The 17,227-nt window shown below is 40.1% G+C and overlaps 1 protein-coding gene and 1 long non-coding RNA gene across 7 annotated transcripts in view; one reads left to right on the top strand and one right to left on the bottom strand.

The window, feature by feature from the left end:
* Positions 1-17,227, bottom strand: part of evi5b (ecotropic viral integration site 5b) — a 46,150-nt gene that overhangs the window by 19,205 nt on the left and 9,718 nt on the right. For all 6 annotated transcript variants that reach the window (XM_088348883.1, XM_088348882.1, XM_088348884.1 and 3 more), the window contains exons 2-6: positions 13,711-13,910; positions 5,338-5,527; positions 541-765; positions 328-402; positions 122-247 (exon numbers count right to left, since the gene is read on the bottom strand). In XM_088348883.1, the coding sequence (XP_088205009.1) occupies positions 122-247; positions 328-402; positions 541-765; positions 5,338-5,527; positions 13,711-13,841 (747 nt within the window). In that variant the 5' untranslated portion in view covers positions 13,842-13,910. The remainder of the gene's footprint in view (positions 1-121; positions 248-327; positions 403-540; positions 766-5,337; positions 5,528-13,710; positions 13,911-17,227) is intronic.
* Positions 2,821-5,558, top strand: LOC148354907 (uncharacterized). The gene is made up of 2 exons (XR_015852173.1): positions 2,821-2,948; positions 5,401-5,558. It is a non-coding gene; the product is annotated as an uncharacterized LOC148354907 (long non-coding RNA).

The following is a 17,227-nucleotide window of genomic DNA, read 5'->3' as shown; positions in this document are numbered from 1 at the left end:
AAGAGAAATATTATTGCTTTAATGCATTCTGGTTTTAGTATAAAGACTATATATTGACCATTTTCTGAGGACCCCTGTGTGCAAAATGAGCCTGGAAAATGCTTTTTTTGATAAAACCTACCTGGATCATGGACTCAAACTGGTACATGCAGAGGCCCAACTCCGCCATGCTGGGCTTGAAGAGCTCCCTCAACCTGTAATCCTGCATCAGCTTGACAAAGACACAAAAGGCCTCCTCTTCTGGCATCTAGAGAGGGAAAAAAAACCTCCCTGTGAAAATTTCATCTTTTTTTAGCAAAGTATGTGTGACAACAAACTGCAACTCACCTGCATGAGCAGCAGCCCGACAATGAAGGCGCTGCCTTGACAATAACCCACTTCACGGTCCACAAGGGAGTAAGCCTGAAGAACAGACAATCAAACAAGAATCCCACAAAGGTAACATATTGACACAAAATGCAAAGAACACATTAGCTGACGGAGGCATCGATTAGTTTTAGTTTAGATTAAAATAGTTTAGAGGAGCTAATTCTCAGTTACCTTCATGACATTGAAAAGCACCTCCTGGCCCAGGCTGTCCTTCTCCCTGAAGAAATCATGCTCGGGATACGTCCGGGCGATGTCGCGACGGATCAGTTTCTCGCAAGGCGACGTCATCTTCAGGAGATCCGAGTACTGGTCCTTGATGGCCATGTTCTGGGCATTGCAAAGCAGCTGCCAAACGATGGCCCGGAAGTGGTGCGGAATTCCTCTTCTGACAAGATCCTAAAAGTGTACCGCACATCAGTATATATTACCAAATTGAATCACTACTCATTTCTTTCAAGGGTGAACGGTAATGAACATATAATGAACTGTCCATTTGGACTCATAGTTTAAGGGCGGAATTTTTTGTAGAGGTTTATTGTTCTATATCCTTTATCAATTATCCATTTTCAGTTATCGGTCAAATCATAATACACTACAAAGCCAAGCGGCCGAGACACTTGCTCCCAGCCAAGGGGCTGAGTCAAGGTCATAGCCACAAGGCCAAGCAGCGATCAGTGCGAATGCACCGTTCCGGAGGTGCTGCAATAACGGGCTGATGCGTGGAGTGGACAGAGCAAGCTCTTTATCCATCTACCAATTGCAAAAATCAACTGAACTAACCAACACATATCAGCACAGTTCAAAACAATACCAAAACAGTCTAAATGTGAATGCGGCATTTGTTTCGACATCAGTAGATTACGGTGCGTGAAAATGAAATGATAACGCATTGGTGAAAATTTGCTATAACAGTGTTTCTCAACCTTTTTGAGTCATGGTTCTCTTTTTTTTCATTAAATAAATCTCGAAGCACAGTGCCTGTAGAAAATGTTTAAAAATGAATATTTATTTCCATCCATCCATTTTCTGCACCGCTTATCCTCAGTAGGGTCGCGGGGGTGCTGGGGCCCATCCCAGCCATCTTCGGGCAGTGGTTAGGGGACACCCTGAACTGGTTGCCAGGCAGTCGCAGGGCACAGGGACAGGCATTCACACCTAGGGACAATTTTGACCGGCCAATTAACCTAACATGCATGTTTTTGGGATGTGAGAGGAAACTGGAGTACCCGGAAGAAACCCACGCAAGCACGGAGAGAACATGCAAACTCCACACAAGGTTTGATCCCATGACCTCAGAACTGTGCCGCACACGCGCTAACCACTGCGCTGCCGTGCTGCACTGAATATTTATTAGATTGTTACATTTAAACGTATAAATTACATATAAACATTTCACATTTTAACATTGCCAAGACAGGCAATGTAAGCTATGGTGGAATGTTAAAAAAAAGACAAAAAACAATATATATGTCCCTTTTTTCCAGGTAAAATATGAAAAATGTCATAATCAATTATCATCCACACAAACTGAAACTACTACGTTAAACATACTTGATATATGGGCCATCCCCGAAAAACATGGGCATCATAAACAGACAGGTACAACTAAGTAACTAGAAAATGAAGTGTTGCATGCACAATAGAAAACATGTTTTTTGCAGATATGGAAGTTTATTTCGCAAGGCTGACTTTAGCACACAGAAGCAACTCGCCCTGATTGTAACAAGACAGAAACCTTGACTCGCCATTGGCCAGCAGTAAACGTTACAGAGTTTAATACCGCAGACAGTCACTCCAAACCAAGACATGAGAATTTTAAGCAAAACATGATACAGGGTGAAGTGGGTTGTATTTTGTGAGGCTTTTATGCAAGAGTTATGATTTGTATCCAACTGTTAAAATTGTATAAGAAAAAAAAATCTAATTTCAAGGATTGTTTTGTAGTCAAAGGTTCGGCCAGTGTCTTACCAATTTTAAATGCAAATGGTGCATTATTTAGCAGTATATCAAGTAAAAGGACAGGCCGTCCTTTGGATCCAACCAGGCTGCCCTTCGATTTTCTTACGTGATAAAAAAAAAGAAAAAAAAATGCATGACAATAATGTTATTATAACGTGTGGGTTTGTTTTCATGCATTACTGCTGACAAAATGTGATTAAGAAACTTCCCGTGCTGACGGAGCACATAGCTCTTTCCTGATATGATGTGCGCACAGTTGTGCATGCGGATGTGCACGAGCATCTACACACATCTGGTCGGCCCAGGGTGCATTTGGGCCAGAGGTTGACTTGTGTGAGTTAAGAGCAGCTGGCCGCTCTAGAAATGTGTGTGCAGTTTTCAAGATCTGCCGCCTTCTTGTTAAATACATTACGTGCCGGAGGTCAGCAGCAGGTGGCGGTAATTAGGCAGCTGGCTCATATTAATGTACGTGAGAAGAAGTAACACAAACAACTGAAATCAGGAAGAAAATCTGCTCACCAAACACACATTTTAGCCTAATTTGTTAGGATTAATTTGTTATTTTCGGATCCCTTAACCTTCTGAGTAGTTGTGGCACCACTTCCTTTGGTGTGTTTTGGGTAAGTACAGCCCGGCGGTGCTTGACCCTCTCCAGGCCATTTTTGGTTAGGGCTTGCTCCCCCACATTCAAACAGATACGAGGGTTACCAGTGGCAAAGGAAGCCTGGTCTGACTCAGATACAGCCTTTTCATCATCTTGTCGCCGTTGTTGGTGTAAAGCGTCCTCCTACTATTAAGAGATGAGCCCAATTATGGTTATTTAAATAGTCCAACAAAATAATTTAAAAATGTGTCATTTAGGTCTTACAGTTTCAGTGTTCATTTTTGAATACAGGGAGCAGAGGTGGAACATAAAATCAGCAAGACATTATTTATCTATAGCAGTTTACTGTACAAACATCTTTCTTTTGGTTTAGAATTATTTTTAACAAGGAAAAATACAGACTATTGAGCTTTTCAGATCTATGGTTGGTTTGGCAGTCACAAAGTGAGAAGTATCAACATCAGCATACAACTTCCTCCTGGCACAATTCAGGTTTAAAGCAGGAAAGGGATGCCAAAATTAGCCAGACCTAAAATAACTTGTCAGAGGACACGTGTCAGGGACGCTTTGTATAAAGATAGTGAGGGGAAATAGCTTCAAGTACAATCATAAGCGTGACCCTTGCTTCAGGAGGTACAGGGAAAGAGTAGTAAAATCTAAAATGAAAAAAACCAGATGAAGTTATTCATCATTTACAGGTATACTTGCTTAAAAATATGACAACATAGCATAAAAGGACTGTTTGTTGTGTCCAAACCTTGAACCCTACACATCGCCACCGGTGTTGGGACTGATGCGTTTCATTTATTGTCATATGCACAGTAAAGTTGTGAGCGAAAATAGAAACATAGAAATGTTTGGCATTTCTTGAATCCCAAGACTTCAACCTTCCGAATGATATTTGAAATGACGCATTTAAGTGACATCGTACGGACACCGCATCCGCACGTGTCTACGACACGTATTTGCTTCTTTGCAAGCTTTGGGAATGTTAAGGGGGTAAAATCATTTGGACTGAATCATCTGACTGTTTTGTCGACGTTCCCATTGTAGCGCCTTATAATCCGGTGCGCCTTATCTGTGGAAGATATAGGACCAAAAACTATTTTTTGGGGGTGCACCCTATAACACGGTGCGCCCTATAGTGCGGAAAATACGGTACTTATATTTGTATTATTAATAACATTTTGTAACACTTCTGTCATTACTACATGATATGTTAGAGCGTTACTTTGGCTACTTATTTAATGCAGATCATGAAAGGTCTTCTGACTCCTGATTACTTCTACATCATTCACGTTGTCACACACAAACTTGGATCCGATAGCCACACGCTCTGTGGGGCAGGCGAGTTCATGTTTACCAACAAAGAACTGTACAACTGAATACAGTTATGGTGGCGACGTCCCACGCACAGAGTATGAGTGCAAGAGTTTCTCCTTAAGGAGATATTTGCCTGACTGCAAATACTGCCATCCAAGCCGAATTTAGAACTATAAAATAAAATATTGAAATCAGCCTCTATGCGCACATTTGGTCGTGTGTCACCATTACCCAACGGTAGGCAAAGCATGGAGAGAGAGGCGTGGCTTATACAGGAACCCCAAACCAACAGGAAACCAATGGGGCAAACACAGAATTCACGGTAAAAATGTGCTGAATTTTTTAGTTGTAAAAATATCTTGCAATACACTGTGCCTGGAAAATAAAACAAAAAATCTTTCTTATACTGCTGACCTTAAGCTAAAAGTGATATAGGCTGCTGACGAAACAAGCAACCTGGCAGCAAGAAAGTTTGGTGTAGATGAAAATGTCAGATGGTGGAAAAAAGATACGGGCTAGGACCTTAGCTTGGCCTTTTGGCTGAGAGTGAGTGTCCCGGCTTCTGGGCTTTGCAGCGCATTATGAACTGACCGATAACGGATAATGGATAATGACTAAAGAAGACAGCTAAATAACCCTTAAAAAATCCTCTCCCCCCCACATTACAAGGAATTGCACCTGAGGCCAAACGTGTGAACATGAACAATATGCAAAAATGGAGGAGATCTTGTAGTGTTGTAAAGCCCAAACACAAAATTCATATGGAGTGTCTCAGCTAAGTGTTTGTTTGCAAGCTTTTAAGTTTGTACAAGTCAATAAATGAGAAGGGTTTACTGCAGGTTGGTGTACACATTTTCTGCTATGTATTAGGTTACAGTATATGTGCCCATTTTATAGCAGTTAGATGGGGTTTAGCTTATATGCGAGTACATACAGTAATTTGCAACAAGATAATTGTTTTCAAAGTAAAACACTTCTTTTTGGTGACAGTACTGTGGGGGGTAGCAGACTTACATTTTAAATGAAGTAACCAATTACTGTTTTACAGTAACACGCCCGACATAGGCCGCCTAAAGTCTTACCTTTAACTGCTTCTCCTTCTTTTTCCGCACATCCTCCCATTCATTGACTATACGCCCCCACAGGATCCACGAATCCTCCTCAAGATGCGAGAGGTTGGATGAAGCTGAGGAGCTGGACACCAGCGAGGAGCCGCTGTTCCTCCGCGAGCCATTCATCGAACGGAGGGATTTGCTGTCCGTCTCCAGGAGCCTGCATGGCAATTAAATAAGATGACGAGCTATGCAACAAGGGCTTCATGTAGTTTATTACTGTTCATATTGTATACTTGAATAGTGGTTTGAGCATTGAAAAAATAAATAGAAAGGAGTCATAGAGCGATTGGCAGAACAAATTGTTTTAAAAACTCACCATTGGCAAGTATGATTGATCCTGCCTTTAAAATTGCTTGTTTGTAAAATTCCACAAGTATATCGTGGGCCAGACAAAAGCAGCGAAACTATATCGTCAGCAATATTTTGGTGATCAATTGTTTTTACAAGGTACCTTTGGTTAATCATAACATTCTCCTCAACCCAAGGGCTGGAAAAGGAAATACATTTTAAGCAGTAGCTCAGGAGGTAAAGCGCTCGTCTTGGGATCAAGAGGTCACAGGTTCAATTCCCGGCTCCTGCGAATTATATGTCAAAGTGTCTTTGGGCAAGACACTGAATCCCTAATGCCCCCGATAGCAGGTAGTTTCCTTGCATTGCTGACATGCTATTGGTAGTTATTGTGTGTAAAAAGGGAAAGTGTGAAGCTCATTGAAGAGCACTTTGGGAGGTCTTAATTGACTTGAAAAGCGTTATATAAATGCAGAACATTTACATTCAAGCAGATAAATATAAATAAATGTGAAAAAACAACATTTTTAGTACTTGTGAACCTATTCTAACCCATGGTCAGTGACTCTCAGTCAGATGAGGCTTAAAAATATTTATTTATCTATCCATCTGTCTATCTACCCTGGTCATATCCCTCAAGAGGGGTGACTGACAGCAAGGCAAACACATACAAAAACAAAGAAAATTAAAAAGAGGAATAAGTAGCAAAAAACACACACAAATTTTTTGGGACCATGGCCAAACCAAATGCCCAAACACCAAAACAAGTTAAGCAACTCGGCACCCAAGTTGGTCATGCTTTCGTCCCTCCAGATGAAACGGGACACAAGAAAGCGGCCATGTCACTCGGGTCAGGGTGACACGACACACTCTTCTGTTCAACAGCAGGGCCCGACAGCTTTAACTGGTTTACTCCTGCCGCATCATACAGGTGCCCACCCCATCCCTTAGAACGCGTCCAAGCATCCCACTATCCTTTTACAACACCTCTCCACTCATTCCTATCACCAACAAGAGCTTGAAGCTTCCACTACATTTAGACCTCTTTCCTGCAGTGCACTCACAACACCATCCATCCAGAGACAGCTTAAAATATATTAAATGGTAATATCTATTCAGTGTTTAAGTTATTTCTTATTTCACTTCACAATTTTTGGATCATCGGTTTCAAAATTGCTGAATTGTCACATTATGATTATCGATAAAATTAGTATATAACGCTTGCTGTGCTGAATCCGCAGAGGTGAGGCACACACTTCTCTTGCCTCATGGCGGATTCTGATTGTGAGATTACGGATTCTGTAGTGGGGCACACTTTAGCCCCAAACAATAAAATGAGTGATAGTATTAACAAACTAACAGCAAGTCAAGCCATCCAGGATTTTATCTTGTTGTTTTTATTCATAATGGAGGATTACCCATCTATTGATCCTTTTATTCAAAAGGACCAGTGCACGGATTTCATTTATAATTGAAGTTTAAGACAAGAAAATTGTATGCTAATATTTATATAATGCTTTCCTGCTCTGCCAATGAAATGATGAATACAAAATGGTTTCATTATTCATAAATTTGACTGTCCGTGTGGTCTGTGTGTTTGATTTAATTTGGTCCGTTTGCAAATAAAGATTTTCGTTCGGTCTTTAGTATTATGTATCTTAAGCACTCGAGTACCCGATCCTGGAAAACACAGGGTTGACGTCATGCTGCAGGCTCGAGTTTCAGCTGCATATGGGTCGCGTGGGCGGAACCCCGTGGCCTCAAAGAGCCAAGGAGCTTCCCACTCGAGTCAAACTACAAGGTGAACAAAAGCGACGTCCGGAATTAATCTTACACACATGTACGTCATGGGGTGAAATGTAACAGTATAAATAAAGAAATCCACATAAAAACCCCACTTGTTCAATAAACTTAGCAAATGCAACGTCGGGACATTTCGCAATATTTCCCACACAAAACAAAATGTGGAAGACATTTTCAGGTGCAGTTGGCATTTTAATGCACAAAAATCAGTTTTTTTTTACGTTATTACGGCAGCAACAATACAATAATTCTTGAAAAAACTTTAAATGGTGTGATTTTTATTTTATACTATTGAATTGCATATAAAATACAGAAAGTACTTAATTGTCTTCAATGTGATAGATTTTTAGTAATTGACTGAGTGTATTCGACCCTAATTTTTAATATTTAACCAGGTAATAACATTATATATTTTTGGGGTGGGTTTCATATAAAACTGGGTGCCTTTTGTGCTAATTAGTAACAAAAAGTAGCTCTCAGCTTGAAAAAGGTTGGAGACCAGTGTTGTGATGTATTTTGTTATAATTATTTTCCTTATAGCAGCGAAGTGGTTAGCGCATGTGCTGCACAGTTCTGAGGTCATGGGATCAAACCTTCCTGTGTGGAGTTTGCATGTTGGGTTTGCTCCGGGCACTCCGGTTTCCTGCCACATTCCAAAAACATGCATGTCAGGTTCATTGGCCGGTCAAATTGTTCCTAGGTGTGAATGAGCAAGTGAGATGTATGTTCCTGTGTGCCCCGCGACTGGCTGGCAACCAGTTCAGGGGGTCCCCTGCCCACTGCCCGACGATAGCTGGGATGGGCTCCAGCACGCCAGGATAAGGGGTGCAGATAATGGAAGGATGGATTTTCCATGAAAGCAGATCCACAATTATCAAACATACTGGACTGTCTCAGAAAATTAGAATATTGTGATAAAGTTCTTTATTTTCTGTAATGCAATTAAAAAAACAAAAATGTCATACATTCTGGATTCATTACACATCAACTGAACTATTTCAAGCCTTTTATTATTTGAATATTGCTGATTTTGGCTTACAGCTGAAAAAAACTCAAAAATCCTATCTCAAAATATTAGAATACTTCCTCAGACCAAGTAAAAGAATAATTTTATAACAGCAAAACTAAATCAAACATTTGAAAATGTCCATTGATGCACTCAGTACTTGGTTGGGAATCCTTTTGCACGGATTACTGCATCAATCTGGCGTGGCATGGAGGCAATCAGCCTGTGGCATTGCTGAGGTGTTATTGATGCCCAGGATGCTTCGATAGCGGCCTTCAGCTCATTTGCATTTGTAGGTCTGGTGTCTTTCATCTTCTTCCTAACTATACCCCACAAATTCTCGATGGGGTTCAGGTCAGGGGAATTAGCAGGCCAATCAAGGACAGTGATGCCATGGTCAGTGCACCAGTTACTGGTGGTTTTGGCACTGTGGGCAGGTGCCAGATCATGCTGGAAAATGAAATCCTCATCTCCATAGAGCTTTTCAGCAGATGGAAGCATGTAGTGCTCTAAAATCTCTTGGTACACAGTTGCATTTACTCTGGACTTGATGAAACACAGTGGACCAACACCAGCAGCTGACATGGCTCCCCAAACCATTGCTGACTGTGGGAACTTCACACTGGATTTCAAGCAACTTGGATTTTGCTCCTCTCCAGCCTTTCTCCAGACTCTGGCGCCTTGACTTCCAAATGAAATGCAAAACTTGCTTTCGTCTGACAAGAGGACTTTGGACCACTCTGCAACTGTCCAGTGCTTCTTCTCCATAGCCCAAGTCAGACGCTTCTTCCGTTGTCTTGAGTTCAGAAGTGGCTTGACCATGGGAATACGGCTATTGTAGCCCATTTCCCGGACACGTCTGTGAACTGTGGCTTTTGATACCTGGACTCCAGCTTCAGCCCACTGTCTTTGAAGCTCCCCCAAATTCTGGAAGCGGCTCTTCTTCACAATTTTCTTAAGGCTGCGGTCATCTCTCTTGGTTGTGCAGCGTTTCCGGCCACATTTTTCCCTTCCAACAGACTTTTTGTGGATATGCTTTGAAACTGCACTCTGTCAACAGCCTGCTCTTTGAGAAATTTCTTTTTGTGTCTTACCCTCCTGATGGAGGGTATCAATGATGGTCCTCTGGACAGCCGTCAGATCAGCAGTCTTCCCCATACTTGTGATTTAGTTTACTGAACCAAGCTGAATGTTTTTAAGGCTCAGGAAACCCTCGCAAGGTGTTTCGAGTTAATTAGATGATTTAGGTGATTAGTTGAATAGCCTACTTGTATACTTTTTCATGATATTCTAATATTTTGAGATCGGATTTTTGAGTTTTCTTAAGCTGTAAGCCAAATTCAGCAATATTCAAATAATAAAAGGCTTGAAATAGTTCAGTTGATGTGTAATGAATCCAGAATGTATGACATTTTTGTTATTTTAATTGCATTACAGAAAATAAAGAACTTTATCACAATATTCTAATTTTCTGAGACAGTCCAGTAAGTCACGTTAGTATTATTCAGGTAGTTGTACAATAGAATTTGGCAGCGACTAATTTTCCTGACAAAATGGCTTTCTGTAAACATTTCAAAACATTCATTTTTTTTAATATAAGTTCATTTTTCATCACAATGCAAACTCTTGTGTTTTTTTTTAACTTCATATAATTTTCTATTGTATAATTCCTAGTTTACAGTTTGTTGAAAATACATTTCAAATAAATACTTTTTAAAAGAGACTCTTTGTGATTAAGGACTATTCAAATAAAAATGACTTGACTTAAAAGGTTAGTGTAGCGTCCACTATGTAAACACACAAGCAGCTAGGCTAATTATTCACCGGCACGATATAGACGCGTCTCCAATTAAAGTGGAGTGGACGTCTTTCAACTCCACAAAGAATGTATACTGTTATAAATGAATCATACCAAGACCAGTTCATGATGTTCTCTCCATAGTCCGTTTAAGGATCTGGGACATGTTCCACATGTGCTACTCCACTACACTGTAGGACGACTATTATCTGCCTTTGGAGGGTCCAAAGGCCTCGGGAAAAATGCAACACAAACAGAGTAGACTGTCTGATCCCACAAGAGCACATCTACATATAAATGAGGTAATTTAAAAGGTCACAATTTTAAAGTAATGCAAACCGGAAACTCTAAAACTGCTGCTTTGGAGTAGTTATTGAATTAGATTATTGTGTGGGTTTTACACAGAAACCAATTATAAAAGTGATTACATCAGCAGAATTAATTCAATAAGGGAAAAAAGTATGCATGTGTAAGAAACTGGCAGCCCTCACAATTATCAGTAACCAAGAAATACCATTAATATTGAATACATTTGGTGAATGCTGCCTGACTAAAATGTTCAAATGTCAATATATAAGGGAAAACTAATATTTTTTGTGATCAGGCAACATTTATCACTCCATACTTCAGTTGCATTCAGTGTTGATAAAAGTTATACTTAAAGGTGCCGTCCAGAATTAGAAAACCTTCGACTTTCGGACGCCAATTTCTGGCTTACATCATCATTGCAGCCAATGTCAAGCTACTTGTGTGCCAGTACGTGCATTTCTTAGTTGCGTTCGAGCAAACTTTTTATTCAGTCGTTTTCTTACTTTGACCATTTTCATGCTAAACTAACAAAAAACCACGAGGGCGAGCATGAAATCACTCTACAACAGACTAGAGGTAAGATCTTGGGCGCAGGCCCGAACCTAAAATATCAAGTCGGGCCGGACGGGGTTCTCCCTTGCCTTTTCCTTTTTTTTTTTTCCTTTTCGTGGAAGACCTACACAGTATGCACTTAATTTTACTCAAGTAATTATTTAGATGAAGACAAAGCTTACCAAACTATCAGTTTAACTCCAAATTACCAAATCCTAATACATTTTCATCCTCGGTGTTGGGGTACAAGACGTGCAGCGTTCCTCCTTCCACCTCCCTCACGTCAGACGTCATTTCTATTTCTTGCCAATAGCTTGCAAGCTTAACAAACTTTCTTTCTGCTTTTTGTCCAAATCGTTCACTATTTGCAGTTTGTGATCTGCATTATTTGATTTTCTTTTTCGTGCCATTTTGTTCAGTTTCACTTTTGTTTGATGCACGTTGCTGAGATGCGCACTTTGGTGCCAAACCGTTCATTTGGGGGCTGCACTTGCGGTGCACCATTGAATTGAAGGACTCGGCCCCAAGTAAAGCCCAAGCTGCATAGTTCAGCCGAAATGCACAGTTCAGCGCTGAAGAAGGCACGGACGGAATAAAGCTTTGTGTTTACTTTGGCGGCAAATTAAAGCTTCGGGTTTATTTCGGGCTTGTTTATCAAATCAAGTCAATCCGTCGGGTTCGGGCTTATATACCCACACTCTGGTCGGGTCGATTTTAGGCCTCTACCCCCAAACTGATCCCCCTCTCTTACTTTCCAATGTGTTGCAAGTCCCAAAGAGCTATGATAAAAGTAATATAAAACCAGATAGGCGTGAGGAAAAAAATATACAGGTTCTTTGAACTCAGTGGGACATCGTTAACACACACTTAATTGAGGAAATAGTCTTCTTTTAACTCAACCTCAAATGACGCACCCGACCTTTAAAGGTACTTTTGGTTAAAATTTGGGATGTTTGGATTGATGTTCATTCATTTTATAAACTCAGCCTTGATTTTTAATTATATAAAAATATTTTAAAAACTTATAGCAACTACATACATTCTTTAACATAAATAAAGGTCCAGAACTTACTAATATTAGGTTTTAAGACCTTTTACCATGTCATACAGACATATTTGGGATTGTGAGTGATTTGATTAATTCTGACTAATGTGACGAATGGAAACTTGCTTTAAATGAAATGCAATTTGAAGGACAGATCATATTTTATTTGACGGTAAAATCGTTTATACGTTTTTGTTTTTTTACTTTGGAGGTGAGTTTTTGTACTGGTTTTGCTCTGAACACTATATAGCAGGGGTCTGGAACCTTTTTGACCCCAAGAGCATAGTAGTAAAATATTAGATTTTTGGGGGGGAAAAGAGAGTCACACCATATATTTGGATATAAAAGTCAACACAACCGCCAAACTGTTCTCCGGACAAAAGCTAATTTTTCCACACCAATATCTCACGGTGTGACATTAGATGATTTGCTAAAATTTATGAAACAAAAATAATGCCAGAGCCTGTGTTCCATATCAACCAATAAACCACGCCAAAGTTTTTTTACCTCCTACAGTTCATTAAGATTGTTGAGGCTCATTATGACTTTTTTTTTTTTTTTAAATAATGGTTCCAGAACAAGGCGGCACGGCGGCTGAGTGGCGGCGCGTCGGCGGCACAGTTCTGAGGTCATGGGATCAAATCCTCCTGTGTGGAGTTTGCATGTTATCCCCATGCTTGCGCGGGTATCCTCCTGGCACTCCGGTTTCCTCCCACATTCCAAAAACATGCATGTCAGGTTAATTGGCTGGTCCAAATTTTCCTTAGGTGTGAATGAGCGAGTGAACTGTCTGTCTCTGGGAGCCCTGCGACTGGCTGGCAATCAGTTAAAAGTGTCCCCTGCCTACTGCCCGAAGATGGCTGGGGTGGGCTCTAGCACTCTCGCGACCCTACTGAGGATAAGCGGTGCATATAATGGATGATTTCAGAACAAGGTGAAAGGAGTTCTTTTGTAAAAATGTCACAAAATACTGCAAACGAAAAGTTTTCAGCTTCACAGTGTTTCCCTTCAGCTCAGTGGGCGTGTGAGAGGGAGAAGGAAGCGTGCTGTGTGTGCAGAGATCCGCTCACTCAATCATATCTGTCCACTTCAACCGCTCACCCAATCAAATTGCTCTGTGCACTTGGTTGCAGTTTTAGAGAGTTTAAAGCTTTTCTGTAGATTTTTATGACAAAGTGTCCCAACACTAAACATACATTTAATGAGCTTATATATAATGGATGCCTTCATGTTGGTGTGACACCTTGACTGTAAACTGGAGTGAAAATTGGGCCCTTCACATACTGGACCAAAACTCAGTACTTGGTAGTAGTACATTGGCATTGTATGTACCAAATATCGTTAAGATCTAATCAGAATTGGGACGAAACAGAAAAAATTTGCATGAGCAAAGTTTTATCTCTGAGCTACATGTATTTATGAAAATAACCATATATAGCTAGCGAGCCATAGGTTCCTAACCCCTGTTATATAAAAATAAAATAATTTTTTAAAAAAGGTACATGCAGGGGATTTTAAAGTAATGGTTTTTGACCTAACCTGTTCTGCTCCTCTAGCTTGGCCAGCAATTCCACTTCATCGGGGCTGAGAGGCGACGGTGATGGCGAAGATAGCGACGGCGAAGATGCGGAAGTCTGCAGGGACGTAGGCGGGGCCACTTGGCTAGCCATCTGACTGACCGACTTCTTCACCCATGAGAGAGTAGAACTCAGCCTACCAGGAACCTTGTCTGTCGCCACCTGACACCAGGAAAAATCACATCAGTTATTTAGAATAAATAACACATAATCTGATATTTGAGAGGGCATCGGGCCAGGAGCTGTAGTACCACATAGTGGCTAGCTGTGCACGTCACTCACATAGTAACTGATAGTTTTGCTTATTGAATGCAAAATTATCTTCCATTAAAGTAGGGTTTGGGAAGCCCTGGCTTGCGAGCCAGATAAGGCTCTTTTTGTGAGTACATCTGGCTCAGAAAAAAATTTGCTCTTGCAGTACTTTGTTACGTGTTAAGCCTAAACCACGCTAAGGCAAAGTATGATTTGGTCCTGTATATATGGGGCACAGTGTCAACTACAGTTCACAGTCAGGGTGTCACATCAACAGACCCTGTTTAGGCTGCACATCACTAAGGAATCGTTCATAAGGAAACTCATTAAACAATATATCTTGACGTTTGAGACACTTTATAATAAAAATCCACAGAACAAACTGTAAACACCTGAAAACTAGCAGAAGCAAACAAAAAACCCAGAGCATATTGATTGAGTAGTAGGGATGGGCAGAGCTATGCACATATATTGCACTCCCTTCTCTCTTTTACGCAGCGCCATCTGCGCTGAAAGGTAAATACATAGATGCCCTTGTTATTTGCAGTATTATGGACATTTTTACAAATAACTTTGTTCGCACTTTGTTTTGAAACCAATATTTAGAACAAATATGATGGTCAAAATGAGCCTCGACACTATATTCATGAGGGAGACAAGGTTTAAGGGATATCTTGCATTACTGTTGATTTTGTCTTAAAATATATCTTGTGCCTCTCTCAAAAATAAAAATTACAAATATTTTGTTTTCACGGCTGTTTGAGTCCAAAAGGTTCAGGACATTGATTAATATATAGCGCATCCACGTGGTTAAAAAAACAACCCTTGTTCATCATAAAAAAAAATCAATATTGATTTATTGATTTGAATAATAAGCAAAAATACATGAACTATCAAAATCAAATTATTTGTCAATTTTTCAGACGTGTTCAACATACAAGGAATCGAAATGTTGTTTCACACTCTCCCATTGACGACAAAAAATGTAGAACAGTCCTAACTTAAGATAATACTCAATAAAAGTGCAGGTGACCTTTAGGCTAATACTAATGTAAAAACAACTGACATAGAAGACACAACATACAATAAAATGTTCCAAGCAGCAGCAATAGCGAGAGTTGTATATTTTTTTTAAAAAAAGAGAAAAAAAAAGTAAAATAGGTAAAAAGGTAAAGGATAAAATAGCTCGAATAAAAATACAATCAGCAGGTGTGTGGAAGTTGATATGCAGTCCTGAGTGTTCATTTCTTCTTACCGGTTTTGAGAGAGTGCAGTAGTCTTACTGTCTGGTGGATGAAACTGTTAGTGAGTCTAAAGTGCTGGAGTGAAAGCTTCTGTATCTCTTTCCCGAAGGCAGGATGGGTTGACTCGTCGGCAATAGAGATGGCTTTGCGAATGAGGCGGGTTGTGTAGATGTCTTCCAGGGATGGAAGTGATACCCAAATTATTCTCTCGGCTTTTCTCACAAACCATTTTAGGGCTTTCCTGTTGTAGTCGGTGTAGCTACCGCCCCACAGAGCAATGCAGCTGGAGATGACGCTTTCGATAGTTCTTCGGTAGAATGTAGTCAGGATGGGTGGTGGAGCACTTACTACTAACTATCATATAAATGTGTGTCTGTTTTTTTGTTTTACTAGTAGGTTATGTTTTTTTTATCTAATCTACATAACATGAACCTCACCAAGGAGGAGCTGACATGAAAATTGCCAACTTGCTGCAGAGTTTCCCCCCAAAATACAAAAAGCTTGTGAAAGACTGGAGAAAAATGAGAAGAAATGTTGTGTGGTTTGGTTACTTTGAGTATCCGCAGTTTTTCTTCCTTTTGCTTTGTTTGCACGACACAATACACTGACATCAAGTGGTCAAATAGTGGTGTCCCTTTCGGATAAGGCTAATCAGATTTCGATCTACAGTTTTTGGTAAGACTACACAGAAAACAAAATATGAACGAAACAAAAAGCACAAAACCTGTTCCAATATTTGGCCAATTGACAAAAAGAGAAATAGAATACAAAAGTAGATTCTAAATGAAAACAGAATCAAACATTTTAACCGATAGAAAAAAAACAAGGAGGCAGAAAAAAAATGAGTAACAAAAATGGAAATATGAGATTGTAGAAAATTGGAAAAAACTACAGTATAGTAGAAAACTGCTGTCAGGTCATTTTAACAAATAAATACACTCCTGAAGGGACCACTATATATCACTGAAATTGCGTAGTGCAACTGAAAACCGGTGACCAAACTGCACCGTTTTCTTCTCATTTTTTGCCCAGCCTTTTGCAAGGTTTTTAGGTGTAGCCTTGGCAGCAAGATGGCTTACAATCATGTCTGCTCCATGCTAGGTGACCCTCAGGTTATGTAAAATACAACTGCATGTTTTATGATAGCTCATATTTTTTGATTAAAATTCAAATCAATATTATTTTTTTAAAATTAATTCAGTTTTTTATAACTAGAATGAGGTGCTAAATAATACACAATGTCCATTTAACTTGAGCCGGACTCTTATATAAAAATAAGAAGTATCATTGTAGCAAACAAAGTCAAGTTCAAGCAGATGACTGGTTGACCGAATGAAGAGTGAAAAGCTCCCTTTTACACACCCTGCCACACCAAACAAATAAAAGTGACTTCGAAAACTAAGCCTCTCCCTAAAATGTCCTACCTGCTATTGCAATCCATTGCCTGGCTTCTGTCCTGGCTTTCCCCAGCAAATTATACAGAACTATCCAGTCATATGAAATGTAACTGTAAAACTGCGTGACTGAACCTTCGACCACTTTTGACATAACTCCTTAGTCATATGCTTGATCACATAGGACGGTCAAAGTGCTGAAAAGAAAGATAGTTGCTATTTGTTAGAGGGAGGCCACCGCTGCGCTCACCTGGATGCAAGAAAATGCAAAGGGTAGAACAGCGACCCGCAAAACAGTTCCGGTCCAGGCGGGGTAAATACTATGATTAAACGCACTGGACTGACAAATGTAATCGTATGCAGAAGAAAAAAAGGAAAAAAAGCTACAGTTTCAAAAAGCCAAAGGTCACGGACTATTGACAATAAAGTTGTGTCTTTACGAGATTATATGTATAAGCAGTGTCTGAGACAACGTCTGCCCGGACGCGCATCTTTTACATCGGGCGTACAACTTACACAACGTCTCTGCCCGGGTGGCCGACAACATTTTCAAGGAAAAAACAAATCTTTTGTTTCATTTACGTACCTA

This window comes from Urocampus carinirostris, chromosome 12 (assembly GCF_059441175.1).
Source record: "Urocampus carinirostris isolate Australia breed hairy pipefish chromosome 12, RoL_Ucar_1.0, whole genome shotgun sequence".
Taxonomy (NCBI): domain Eukaryota; kingdom Metazoa; phylum Chordata; class Actinopteri; order Syngnathiformes; family Syngnathidae; genus Urocampus; species Urocampus carinirostris.
Note: the sequence above shows the minus strand (reverse complement) of the source record. Positions and strands in the feature narration are given on the sequence as shown.